This window comes from Octopus sinensis, linkage group LG20 (genome assembly GCF_006345805.1).
Source record: "Octopus sinensis linkage group LG20, ASM634580v1, whole genome shotgun sequence".
NCBI lineage: Eukaryota > Metazoa > Mollusca > Cephalopoda > Octopoda > Octopodidae > Octopus > Octopus sinensis.
The window spans coordinates 10,673,678-10,685,994 of record NC_043016.1 but is presented as its reverse complement, the minus strand read 5'-3'; the positions used below and the strand labels follow the sequence as shown (position 1 = coordinate 10,685,994).

The 12,317-nt window shown below is 37.3% G+C and overlaps 1 protein-coding gene across 1 annotated transcript in view; it reads right to left on the bottom strand.

Moving 5' to 3' along the window:
- Positions 1 to 10,767: 10,767 nt before the first annotated feature.
- LOC115222549 overlaps positions 10,768 to 12,317 on the bottom strand; it is a 111,510-nt gene continuing 109,960 nt past the window's right edge. The window contains 2 exon segments of the mRNA XM_036511710.1: positions 10,768 to 11,401; positions 11,403 to 11,831. Of these exon segments, the coding sequence (XP_036367603.1) occupies positions 11,285 to 11,401; positions 11,403 to 11,831 (546 nt within the window). The 3' untranslated portion in view covers positions 10,768 to 11,284.

Sequence of the window (12,317 nt, the reverse complement as noted above, 5' to 3'; positions counted from 1 at the left end):
GAAATCCTTTGTCACACATCTGTGACCTCTTCAGTGACACTTTTTGTTTTCATATGTGCTCTTGCTCCACTTGCTCCAGAATGGAGTGAATAAAGCACAGATGAAAATGAAAAGTGTTGCTGAAGAGGTCACAGATGTGTGACGAAAGATTTCAGGACAATGGACACGAGTTAAAATAAGAAGTGCATGGTAAGTAGCTTGCTTACCAACCACATGGTCCTGGATTCAGTCCCACTGTGTGGCACCTTCTACTATAGCTTCAGGTTGACCAAAGCCTTGTGAGTGGATTTGGTAGACGGAAACTGGAAGAAGCCTGTAGTATAAGTATATATATATATATATATATACACTTTACTCTTTTACTTGTTTCAGTCATTTGATTGTGGCCATGCTGGAGCACCGCCTTTAGTCAGCAAATCGCCCCCAGGACTTATTCTTTGGAAGCCTAGTACTTATTCTATCGGCCTCTTTTGCTGAACCGCTAAGTTATGGGGACGTAAACACACCAGCATCAGTTGTCAAGCGATGTTGGAAGGACAAACGCAGACACATAAACACACACATACATATATATTTACATATATACGACGGGCTTCTTTCAGTTTCCGTCTACCAAATCCACTCGCAAGGCTTTGGTCGGCCCAAGGCTATAGTAGAAGACACTTGCCCCAGGTGGCATGCAGTGGGACTGAACCTGGGAACATGTGGTTGGTAAGCAAGCTACTTACCACACAGCCACTCCTACTCATAGATGTATGAGTGTGTATCTGTTTGTCCTCCCAGCATCACTTAACAACTGATCATGGTGTGTTTATGTTCCCGTAACTTAGCAGTTCGGCAAAAGAGACCGATAGAATAAGTAGAGGGCTTACAAAGAATAAACTCTGGGGTTGATTTGCTCGAATACAAAAACAGTGCTCCAGCATGGCCGGAGTCAAATGACTGAAACAAGTAAAAGAGAGTAAAAGAGAGAATGAATACATAGTGCATGTGTATATTTTTTTTAAAAAAAGACCCTCCCCAAATATAACAATATATATATAACAATATAACAATATACGTATTCTGTTGTGTCTGGGGAGAGTCATTTTCTTTTTGTGCCTTATTGTTTAACACACTCACTGGTAAAATTTCCACTTATTTCTTATTTTTATTGTCCTAAAATTTTCATTGCGTCTTGCAACCTTTTCAATAGTTTTGTCTAATCAAAACGATTGAAAAGGTTGCAAGACGCAACAAAAATATGCCCGTGGGCATATGGCATAGTGGTTAAGAGCACAGGCAACTAACCCCAAGATTCCGAGTTCAATTCCAATTAGTAACCTGAATAATAGTAATAGTAATAATAATGATAATAATAATAACAATAATGATGATGATTATAATAATAATAATAATAATAATAACATCAAAAAATACTTTAGGAATGAGAACCTAGGTTCAAAATTTCCCCAAGACACCTGATGAAGGCTGGAGGGTGTATCAGCCGAAATGTGTTAACTACAAACAAAATGAGGACGAATATCCGTCAATTGTAAATAATGTATATAATTCCTCATTAACCCTTTTGATACCAACCCGGCCAAACCCACCTCTGGCTCTGTAGTACAAATGTCTGGTTTTCAAAAGTTTTCTATTAAAATCTTCCACCAAACCTTAGTCACAATTTATGTTCCTAACACTAGCTTAATGATAACTAAGTTATTTTACTAAATTCTTTGTTATATTTTAAATTAATTGAAAGAAACACAGAGCATCTCAACAGAAATATGGTAACAAAAGGGTTAAATATAGAACTGCTTTGGTATTTGACACTCTATATATTTGGTAAGAGCTTTCTGCTGAGGGTTTTGCAGGTAGATCCATATGTTAGTGACACTGAAATCTTATGTATGATAAGGATTAAATCTCTAACATTCAAAGATTAGTTCTTATCAGAATAGACAATATGCTATGGAGCAGCAAAAGGTTTCCAACTGTACATCATGTGCCCTGATAGTGGGTCAAATTTTCACCAATGTTTGGCAGTGAATTATTTTTGATAAGTGACAACTCTTTGATGACAGTTATACATAATTAGTGACATATGACATAATATGTAATTGTAAACAAAACTGAAATAGGGGGTATAAAGAAAAATTTTGTTTTTAAAAATTGTGTCACCGATTTGAAATGTTTGGAAAGCTCTGTTTTAGCCTTTTAGCATCCACATTATTCTATCAAATGCATCATCATCATTTAACGTCTGCCTTCCATGCTGGCATGGGTTGGATGGTTTTTACAGGAGCCGGCCAGGCAGAAGCCTGAACCAGACTTCTATAGCTGTTTTGGTATGGTTTTTATGGGTGGATGCCCTTCCTAACATCAACCACCCAGCAGAGTGGACTAATGCAATGCCTATTTATTCACATTGTTTTGAATTAATTATGCATTATCTTGTAGCCTTGAGCTTTTGATGCAGTAACTGTTAATCGTTAGAATGATATTGTAGGAGAGGTCTGAGAGGCCAGATCTGGCCAGTTTGAACATAAAACAGGTGCAATATTTTGGCTGAATATAGCCAGTATAAATGCTAAAGGGTTAAAGCAATACAGCAAACTTTACACTTTCAAGAAGTAAGGACACAAAGGAATGAACAATCGATAATAGTAAATACCAAAAAAAATTTCTGTGTGTCAGTGTGTCCCACTTTGACCCCCTCTCTCACTGCTCAATGACACTTCTACTATTCCTCATGTTGGGCTGAGAGTAATAGTAGGCATAGAGACAGTGAGGGTGGTAGTAGATTGACAGTTGAGATGGTAATTGGGTGATAGTAATAGTTTGAGCTGTAGTTGTGATGGAGGTGGAGGCAACGGTGATGATGATGGTGGTGGTGGTGGTAGCTGAGGTGGGCAGGGATGACGATGATAATAAGCGATGTGAAAGACAGTGGTGATGGTGGTGGAGGGGAAGGCAGCGAAGTCAAAGGCGTTGATGGTGGTGGCATCAGATTTTGAACTCAGAATGTAAAGACAGATGAAATACCTATTTCTTTACTACCCACAAGGGGCTAAACACAGAGGGAACAAACAAGGACAGACAAACGGATTAAGTCGATTATATCGACCCCAGTGCGTAACTGGTACTTAATTTATTGACCCCGAAAGGATGAAAGGCAAAGTCGACCTCGGCGGAATTTGAACTCTGAACGTAGCGGCAGACGAAATACCGTTAAGCATTTCGCCTGGTGTTTCTGCCAGAGGATAAGCGCTAAACAGTTCACCTGGTGTGCTAGCAATTCTGCCAGCTTGCTGTCTTTGCCAGATTATTAATAATGAAGTTATTTAATTAAATTCATTATTTTCAAAATTAAAAACAAAAACAATGTATTATTTTGTGAGAAATATAGTAACAAAATGGTTAATCCAAAGAAACTCACAAACTGAATTTATTTCCTAAAATTATAGGATTTCATGTTGGTTACCACCAGAGCAGATTTTGCACTGATACCTAAGACTTGGTTTCAGTTTAAATATCAATATATTGCCATGATGATAACAGATTGAATTACAACCAGTACCATGGCCGATGACAGTACCACCTGTCTGGCACCTGTGCCAGTGGCATGTAAAAAGCACCATTCAAGCATGGCTGATGCCAGTACCGGCTGACTGGTCCCATGCTGGTGGCACATAAAAAGCACCATTTGAGCATGGTAGTTTCCAGTGCTGCCTGACTGGCCCTCATGCTGGTGGCACGTAAAAAGCATCATTCGAGCATGGCTGATACCAGTGCTGGCTGACTGGTCCTGTGCTGGTGGCATGGAAAAAGCACCCAGTACACTCTCAGAGTGGTTAGCGTTAGAAAGGGCATCCAGCTGCAGAAACTTTGCCAGATAGGATTGGGGTTTGGTGCAGCCTTCTGGCTCACCAGCCCTCAGTCAAACCGTCCAACCCATGCCAGCATGGGAAAACAGACATTAATTGACGATGATGATGATCTGCACCACTAAAACCATGACCCCAGAGGCACATTAACTCTCTCATCAAAGTCAAAAACAAAAAGTGAAATCGTGCATTCAGACACTTTGTTACTCATAATTCTCACCACTCTGAATATTGATTGAAAGACAGCATGATTGATAATAGACCATATTCTGTCCTAAAAAGTAGTTTGACCAAATTATTAATGATTTTGGCCTTGTTTGCAAGATGACAGTTCACATAGTTTCTAGATTAGGTTCACATAAAACCAGATAGAGTTGAACTTGTTATCAACAAGTACATCCTCGTTTGTATTCATATGTCAACGATTCCTCGACAGTTACGAAGATGCAGTTTGGCACTAATCATTTACCACATTTGGTGGCATAGAAAATGCATAGGCCTCAATCAATCTTCAACATGGTTGAACCAATTAATCTCAACCAGTAAGGATTCACAGAACTGGGTTGTATTATTTATCTTTTTGATTGTTGAATACACATTGTGCCTTGGAAAACCTCTGTTTGGAGCACCGCCTTTAAGCCAAACAAATTGACCCTACGACTTATTCTTTGTAAGCCTAGTACTTATTCTTTCGGTCTCTTTTGCCAAACCACTAAGTTATTGGGATGTAAACACACTAACATTGGTTGTCAAGCGATGTTGAGGGGACAAATACAGACACGCAAACATACACACACACATATAAATATATATATATATATATGCTTTATTTAAAGCAGCAGAAATTCAACAAAATCTATTACTCTGAGTTCACGTTGCCGTTCCGCAACGTGAAACTCAGAGTAACAGGTTTTGTTGAATTTTCTGCTGCTTTAAATAAAGCATATTACTCTACCACTGGTATTTGAGTACTCTTTTTTCCACCTTGTTTCACATTTATGTGTTTACTCCGGTATATATATATATATACATACAATGGGCTTCTTTCAGTTTCCATCTACCAAATCCACTCACAAGGCAGTGGTCGGCCCAAGGCTATAGTAGAAGACACTTGCCCAAGGTGCCATGCAGCAGTAGGATTGAACCTGGAACCATGTAGTTAGTAAGCAAGCTATTTACCACACAGCCACTCCTATACAGAACCTTTAAAGTAAAGGGACGCAAACTCAAAATTAGTAAATAGTTTGCATATTTGCATTTGCTCTTCTCCCTGTCCTCAATGTTCGCTTGTTATTCCCAGCAGCTTTTCACTGCTGATGGCACCAGAAGTGGACAATATTATCATTAAAGGCATGAAATTGTAAGAATCATTTGGATAAAAACTGACAAGGAATGAGCAATATCCTGTCTTGTTCTATATTTAAGAGATGAGGAATTATGTACATTATTTACATTTGATGGATATTTCTCCTCATCATGTTTGTTGTTAACACGTTTCAGCTGATATACCTTCCGGTCTTCATCAGGTGTCTTGGGGAAATTTCGAACCTGGGTTCTCATTCCTAAGGTATTTTTAGATATTATTATTATCATTATTGTTGTTGTTATTGTTCAGGTCACTGCTTGGAATCAAACTTGGAATCTTGGGGTTAGTAGCCTGCGCTCTTAACTGCTACACCATATGCCCATGGGCATCCTGTCTTGTGTATGAATTTTCTGTCTATTCCTTCGTTGTATTTCTGTTTAAATTCTGTAACTTGTTTAATGTAATGTTAAATACCATTCTTATTTGTGGTGTGTGTGTGTGTGTGTGTATCATACATATAATTTTGACATGGACAATTCTTTCTTGTTTTGGGATTCACAGTCAAACGGCTGGGTGGAATTGCATGAAAAATTACACAGATGTGTAGAATGATCTGGTGGTGTTGCTGTGCATTGTATTTTTTCATAGCTCCCATGATTACCAAGATAATCTACTATAATAATACTCTTGTGTTTATGAATGAGAAAGGAAGGGGTGATAGATGAATAAAGAAGGAAGGAGTGATGTCATATTTGGTAGTGGAATGATGAAAACTGTACGCTGAAGAAAATAAATCAAACAGTGTTTCAACTCTGAATATATGTGTGTATGTAAAAGGGGGGTATGTGAATGAGCGTGTGTGTGTGTGTGTGTGTGAATGTGTGTGCACGTGCAATGGAAGTGGGATGGTTCATCTTTGTTTGCTTAGTATTTGGGTTTATTTTTTTACTTGGTGGAATTTTGTCTTTTTTTTGTTGGTCAGTTATTTTTAGCGTTTTGACAGAAAAAAGTCATCTTCACAGATATATACATACATATACATATGTATGTATACATGCATATAAACAAATATGTATGTATACATTATTATACATATGTAAAACAACTTCAACTGGCCATCCTGGGTTAATTTTCTTTTTTACTACAATCATAAATGTGATTTTTTTTTGTTGTTGTCTATGTTTAAATCGTTTGATTACTGGAGTTGTTGTGCTAATGATGCATATTGAGGCAGAAACACAAGCATTCCCTTATTTCCAGACAATAACCCTGTCCTTTTCCTTGATGGCATGTCATCTTTGGAGAATTCTTGATTCAGAAAATCATCTCCCTTTCTCATATGGAGCTGATCTAAATTAGCATTTGGTAATTATGATATTCTTTAGATGGAGATAATTTCAATAAATCAGGAATTTATGTTGCATGGTATTTGATATATCTGTATTTGTCTATCTATCTATCGATCTAAGCAGAAAACAGGTATGGTATTGAATGTTTTATAAAATGTACACACATTTCAGCAAAATCCTGTAAAAATTGCTTAACAATTGTAGAAATATTATACAATCTTGCACTTCAACTTATCAGTGTTCAGCAATAAATATAAACAAATGTTAAATGCTACATTTATAAACAGACACCTTATCACTGTAAATTATCAACAACCTAGCATGTCACACAAGAGATAACAGAAAAATCATATCATGGATGTATGAATGATGCTACAACTCTCTCAAATTCAAGTATGGACCTTAAAAAAAAAGAAAAAAAAAGGAACAGGCCACACCCATAGCAAAGGGTCATTAAGTCCCAGTTGTAAATCAGCCTATGGCTGGCTGTCATGTAGGGACCAGAGGAACAGGCGTTTTTTTCTCTTTCATTACTCCTACTCACATTTGAGAGAGGCATAGCATCTATGATATGTTTTTTTTTTTCTGTCTTCTGAAATATTGTGACATGCAAGATTATTGATGACTTGCATAATGGAAAAAAAAATGTATATGTTTGGAGCTTTTAACATCTGATAACTGTAGTTATTGCAAAACACTGATGAAGTGAAGGGCAAGATTGCATAATGTTTCTACCAACTTTATGTATAATTACTATGGCATTTTCTGAAACACATGCATGTCCTATAAAGAACTGTTTTCTGTTAAGTTATTATTATTTCTATTATTTGGTTTGAATTCCACAAACTACAATCTCACAAGGTTGATGTGCTGCACTGTAATACATTGGATAATGGACTAGAGTGCGGAACTCACTACTGGGCTTGATGGTTGGCCATGTGTTGTGCTTCACAGAGCCTTTCATGTATGTGTGTGTGTGTAAGCCTTATATACTCACAGCTGTATCATATGTAAACACATGCATAAACACATATATATATTGGTCATTTTACTGTCCACTTTTCCATGCTTTCATGGGTCAGCCAGATCTCACTGAGGTAGATTTTCTATGGCTACTTGCCCCACCTATTGCCAGCACTCACTTGTTTCCAAGGAAGGAAATATATCGCCATGAGCAAACATGGACAACTGGAAACAAACGATGTCGCTTGTATGACACTGATGCTCATTTACAACTATCATGCAATATGAAAATGAGGAGGCAAGTGTGAATACACATATACATACATTTATATATATAATGTATGTATATGTACATATATATAGCTACACTCACAGAGTGGTTGGCGTTAGGAAGGGCATCCAGCCGTAGAAACACTGCCAGATCAGACTGGGCCTGGTGCAGCCTTCTGGCTTCCCAGACCCCAGTTGAACCGTCCAACCCATGCTAGCATGGAAAGCGGATGCTAAATGATGATGATGATGATGATGATGATAATATCTGTTTACGTATTTATTGGTTTATTTCATTCGTTTACTTGGATCACTTACACATGTTTGTAATCATTTAATAAAAAGATATAATTGAAGGTTTACTGGCTGATGTTTGTCGATTGTATATCCTCTCCATTTTCTTATTTTCCTTATAAATCCTGGGTAAATTCCTAATTTACCCCCACCCATACCCAATATTCAACTGTGATATTGCCATGCAATAGTAAACACTTGGTTATAAATACGTAGGTACACATCCAGTAGTATATTGGATATTTAATATCCCTTAGATAGCTTCTTAACATCTAACTTACACAGAAATATATATATATATAACATGATTTATCCATGGGTATGAGTAAGTATTCTATTTATGTCTTACGTATTTATCGCTGAAGAGGGGAAAATTCTTATGAATTAACCCCGAAATTGGGACCAATACGGTAATAATGGATTTTTTAGAAATTCCTATCGGCTTGTTTCGAGACGCATAAATTATAATGGTTATTGACAATTTTGTCTTTTTTTCGGCATATTTGGCATTAGAATTTTTCTTTTGTCCTTATTTTATAAGTTATATAAATACACCAATCTGACCGTACGACAGGCACCCATGCCAACCCCCTTGCTTGCGAAGACATGTTGGGGCAAGCGAAATCGAATTGAACCAGCCAGGATCCCTGGTCTGGTGGTACGTAAAAAGCACTATCCGACTCGTGGCCGATGCCAGCGCCGCCTCCACTGTCTTCCGTGCCGGTGGCACGTAAAATACACCAATCTGACCGTACGACAGGCACCCATGCCAACCCCCTTGCTTGCGAAGACATGTTGGGGCAAGCGAAATTGAAATCGAATTGAACCAGCCAGGATCCCTGGTCTGGTGGTACGTAAAAAGCACTATCCGACTCGTGGCCGATGCCAGCTCCGCCTCGTCTGGCTTCCGTGCCGGTGGCACATAAAATACACCAATCCGACCGTGGCCGTTGCCAGCCTCGCCTGGCACCTGTGCAGGTGGCACGTAAAAAGCACCCACTACACTCACGGAATGGTTGGCGTTAGGAAGGGCATCCAGCTGTAGAAACACTGCCAGATAAGACTGGAGCCTGGTGCAGCCTTCTGGCTCCCCAGATCCCCCGGTCGAACCGTCCAACCCATGCTAGCATGGACAACGGACGGTAAACGATGATGATGATGATGATGATGATATACACTCACACACACACAATGGGCTTCTTTCAGTTTCCATGAATCAAATCTACTCACAAGGATTTGGTTGGCTTGGGGTCATAGTAGAAGACAGATGCCCAAGGTACCATGCTGTGGAACTGAGCTCCAAATCATGGAGTAAGCTTCTTAGCCACACAGTCAAGTTGGTACCTAGCAAACTTTTTAAGAATATATATATTTCTTTACTACCCACAAGGGGCTAAACAGAGAGGGGACAAACAAGGACAGACAAAGGTATTCAGTCGATTATATCGACCCCAGTGCGTAACTGGTACTTAATTTATCGACCCCGAAAGGATGAAAGGCAAAGTCAACCTCGGCGGAATTTGAACTCAGAACGTAACGGCAGACGAGATACGGCTACGCATTTTGCCCGGCGTGCTACCGTTTCTGCCAGCTCGCCGCCTTTTTAAGAATATATAACTTGAAACAGTATGAGTTCATAACTAAACGGGCACATAACAACATGACAGCCAAAACTCAGGATCTTTAGCAAGACACAACTTTCTCTATAGATGAAACTTAATGAGACCCAGACTGCAAAATGGATGCAACATGGTGAATGGAGTCCCACCCATAAGTGACAGTAGCAGGACGGGTCAAAGTGACTATTGTACAAAATAAAGATTAATAACAAAACCATCTTCTGGTTACTTAAGAAATTATTATTATTATTATTTCAACTAACACTGTGGAATTCCTGAAGTAGATCCAATGAAAATACACCCCAACCACCGATGACATCATGTAGCCCAAACTGTGCCAGTGTTCTACTCAACATTTCAATACACCCATATACCCATAAATTCAAAACATTATATATATATACACACACATACATTCATGTATGCTGAAGATTGTCTTAGCCCGTTTGCCTTCGGACAGTTGATTTCTGTAGTTATTATTAGTGTATTTTGTCAAATTAAATAAGAGTTTTGACTGTTATTTCCAGCAGATAGACATACTTAGTATATCCTTAGATTAATTTTAATCCTTCAACTATATATAAATAAATATAAATATATATATATATATACTACACTTTTGGTGTGGTTGGTGTTAGGAAGGGCATCCAGCTGTAGAAACTCTGCCAGAACAAGATTGGAGCCTGGTGCAGCCATCTGGCTTCCCAGCCCTCAGTCAAAATCGTCCAACCCATGCTAGCATGGAAAGCGGACGTTAAACAATGATGATGATGATGATGATGATGATATTCGCCATGATAGATTGTTAGCCGCTAAACCTTTTTCTATTTTCTCTCCCTGTTTATTTCTGCATTCCTTTCTGTCGAAGAGCGTAGCCTCAAAATGTAAAAGACTTTCTCACTTCCTGAGCGTTAAGTTTGTTGCTTGTACAGCCATCTTCATCTTTTGTTTCTTTGTAAATTCTCACTATATACATATGTAACTTGAAACAGTATGATGAATTTAACAAGTAAATGAACCTAATTTTTTTTTTTTTTTGAATTTCAAAATACAGAGAAAAGTTATTTAAATGTATAAATTACAACACAAAAGAATTATTGAAATTTCTTTTTGTTTTTTGCTAATAACTTTTATTTGAAAATTTTCTTGAATTGTTTATTTCCATTCTTTGTTTATTCTTAAATATCACTTAAAAAGTTAGTTAACCTGTTACTTTAAAGCGTACGTTATGTACCAATTTTCGGGCAGAAAACAGAAAGTTTTAATTATTGGTCCAGTATATCTTCTTGACTTTATTTATCATTTTATCAGACTTAAAAGATCAATAACAAATCACTTAACCATTTCAAAAATTAAACATTCAAAATGAATGTTAGAGAGATAGAGAAAGAGAGAGAGAGAAACAGGAAGGGAGAGAGAGAGAGAGAGAAACAGGAAGACAGTGAGAAAGAGAGGGAAGAGAAACGGAGACAGTGGGAGAGAGAGGAAAGATAGAGGAGAAATGGAGGAGAAAGAGAGAGAGCAAAGCAAATGAAAGGTAGAGAAAATATGCAAGAACAATTCCTTTTTTCATTTGTATCCCAGAACTTCAATTTTACAATTTTCTTAACTAGTTCATCTCCGTATCCTGACAAATTTGGACGAGCTGTGCTTCAACGATTTCATTGCCATAGCTCTGTTGAACGACCGTTGTGTTTTAACATGTTTGTTACCAGAATTAACAACACCAAAAAATGAAAAAACAGACAAGAAGTATAAAGAAACATACAATATATTGCATCACAGGGTGCTCAGGAATCTCTTTTATCTCTTTCAAATGACTTTCCGCTGGTGAAAATCCTGGTTTTAAGTCAAGAACATATTGGAAATGATCGTAAGCTTTTGAATATTGTCCTGAAATTTTGAATATTTCTCCGAGTGTAAAATGCTGTGACCAGGCATTTTGATATGCTGGAAGATTCTGAAGAGATATCTTTGTTAAATGATATGCATCATCAAGATAGTGAAGTCGGAGAAATATTCTGCCTAAATTTAACAATACTTCTGGTTCTTGAGGTGTTTGTGACAATACCTTACGAAAGCACTCAATTGCTAAAAGAGTTTTTCCTTTTATTCTTAAGAAATTTCCAATAGAATTCATAACATGAATAGAATGAGGTTTCTGCAACAGAAAAGGAAAACATTATAAGAAAAGAAATAAATATAAATTAAAAAAAAAAAAAATAAGAAAGAAAGAAAAAGCAGGCACAACCGAAAATAAAAGGCTACATAATAATGAGTATGCAATTAGTCAACTAATTAATCTGTTTCAAATGGTGTTATCTTCTTACTCTTTGCCATTAATATGACCATCCTTTTAGAAGAAGGATTCATAAAATCTATAACTAACGAGCATTCTTACCCTATTTTAAAGTATACAGTGATTATAAAAAGAGACATTGTATCAATGTAGCTATATCTTAGTGAATCCTGAGATCTAATTACTACTATGCTACTTTGCTGTCAATTTCTCATTTTTAATGCATTTTGTTTTGTAACAAAAAAACAAAAAAATGGGGGAAAATGCTCATCATGAATGCATTCTGCATAAATGTCTAAAATATGAATAAATGGTAGCAGTTTACAGCGAGTAACTGGAAATGGCCCA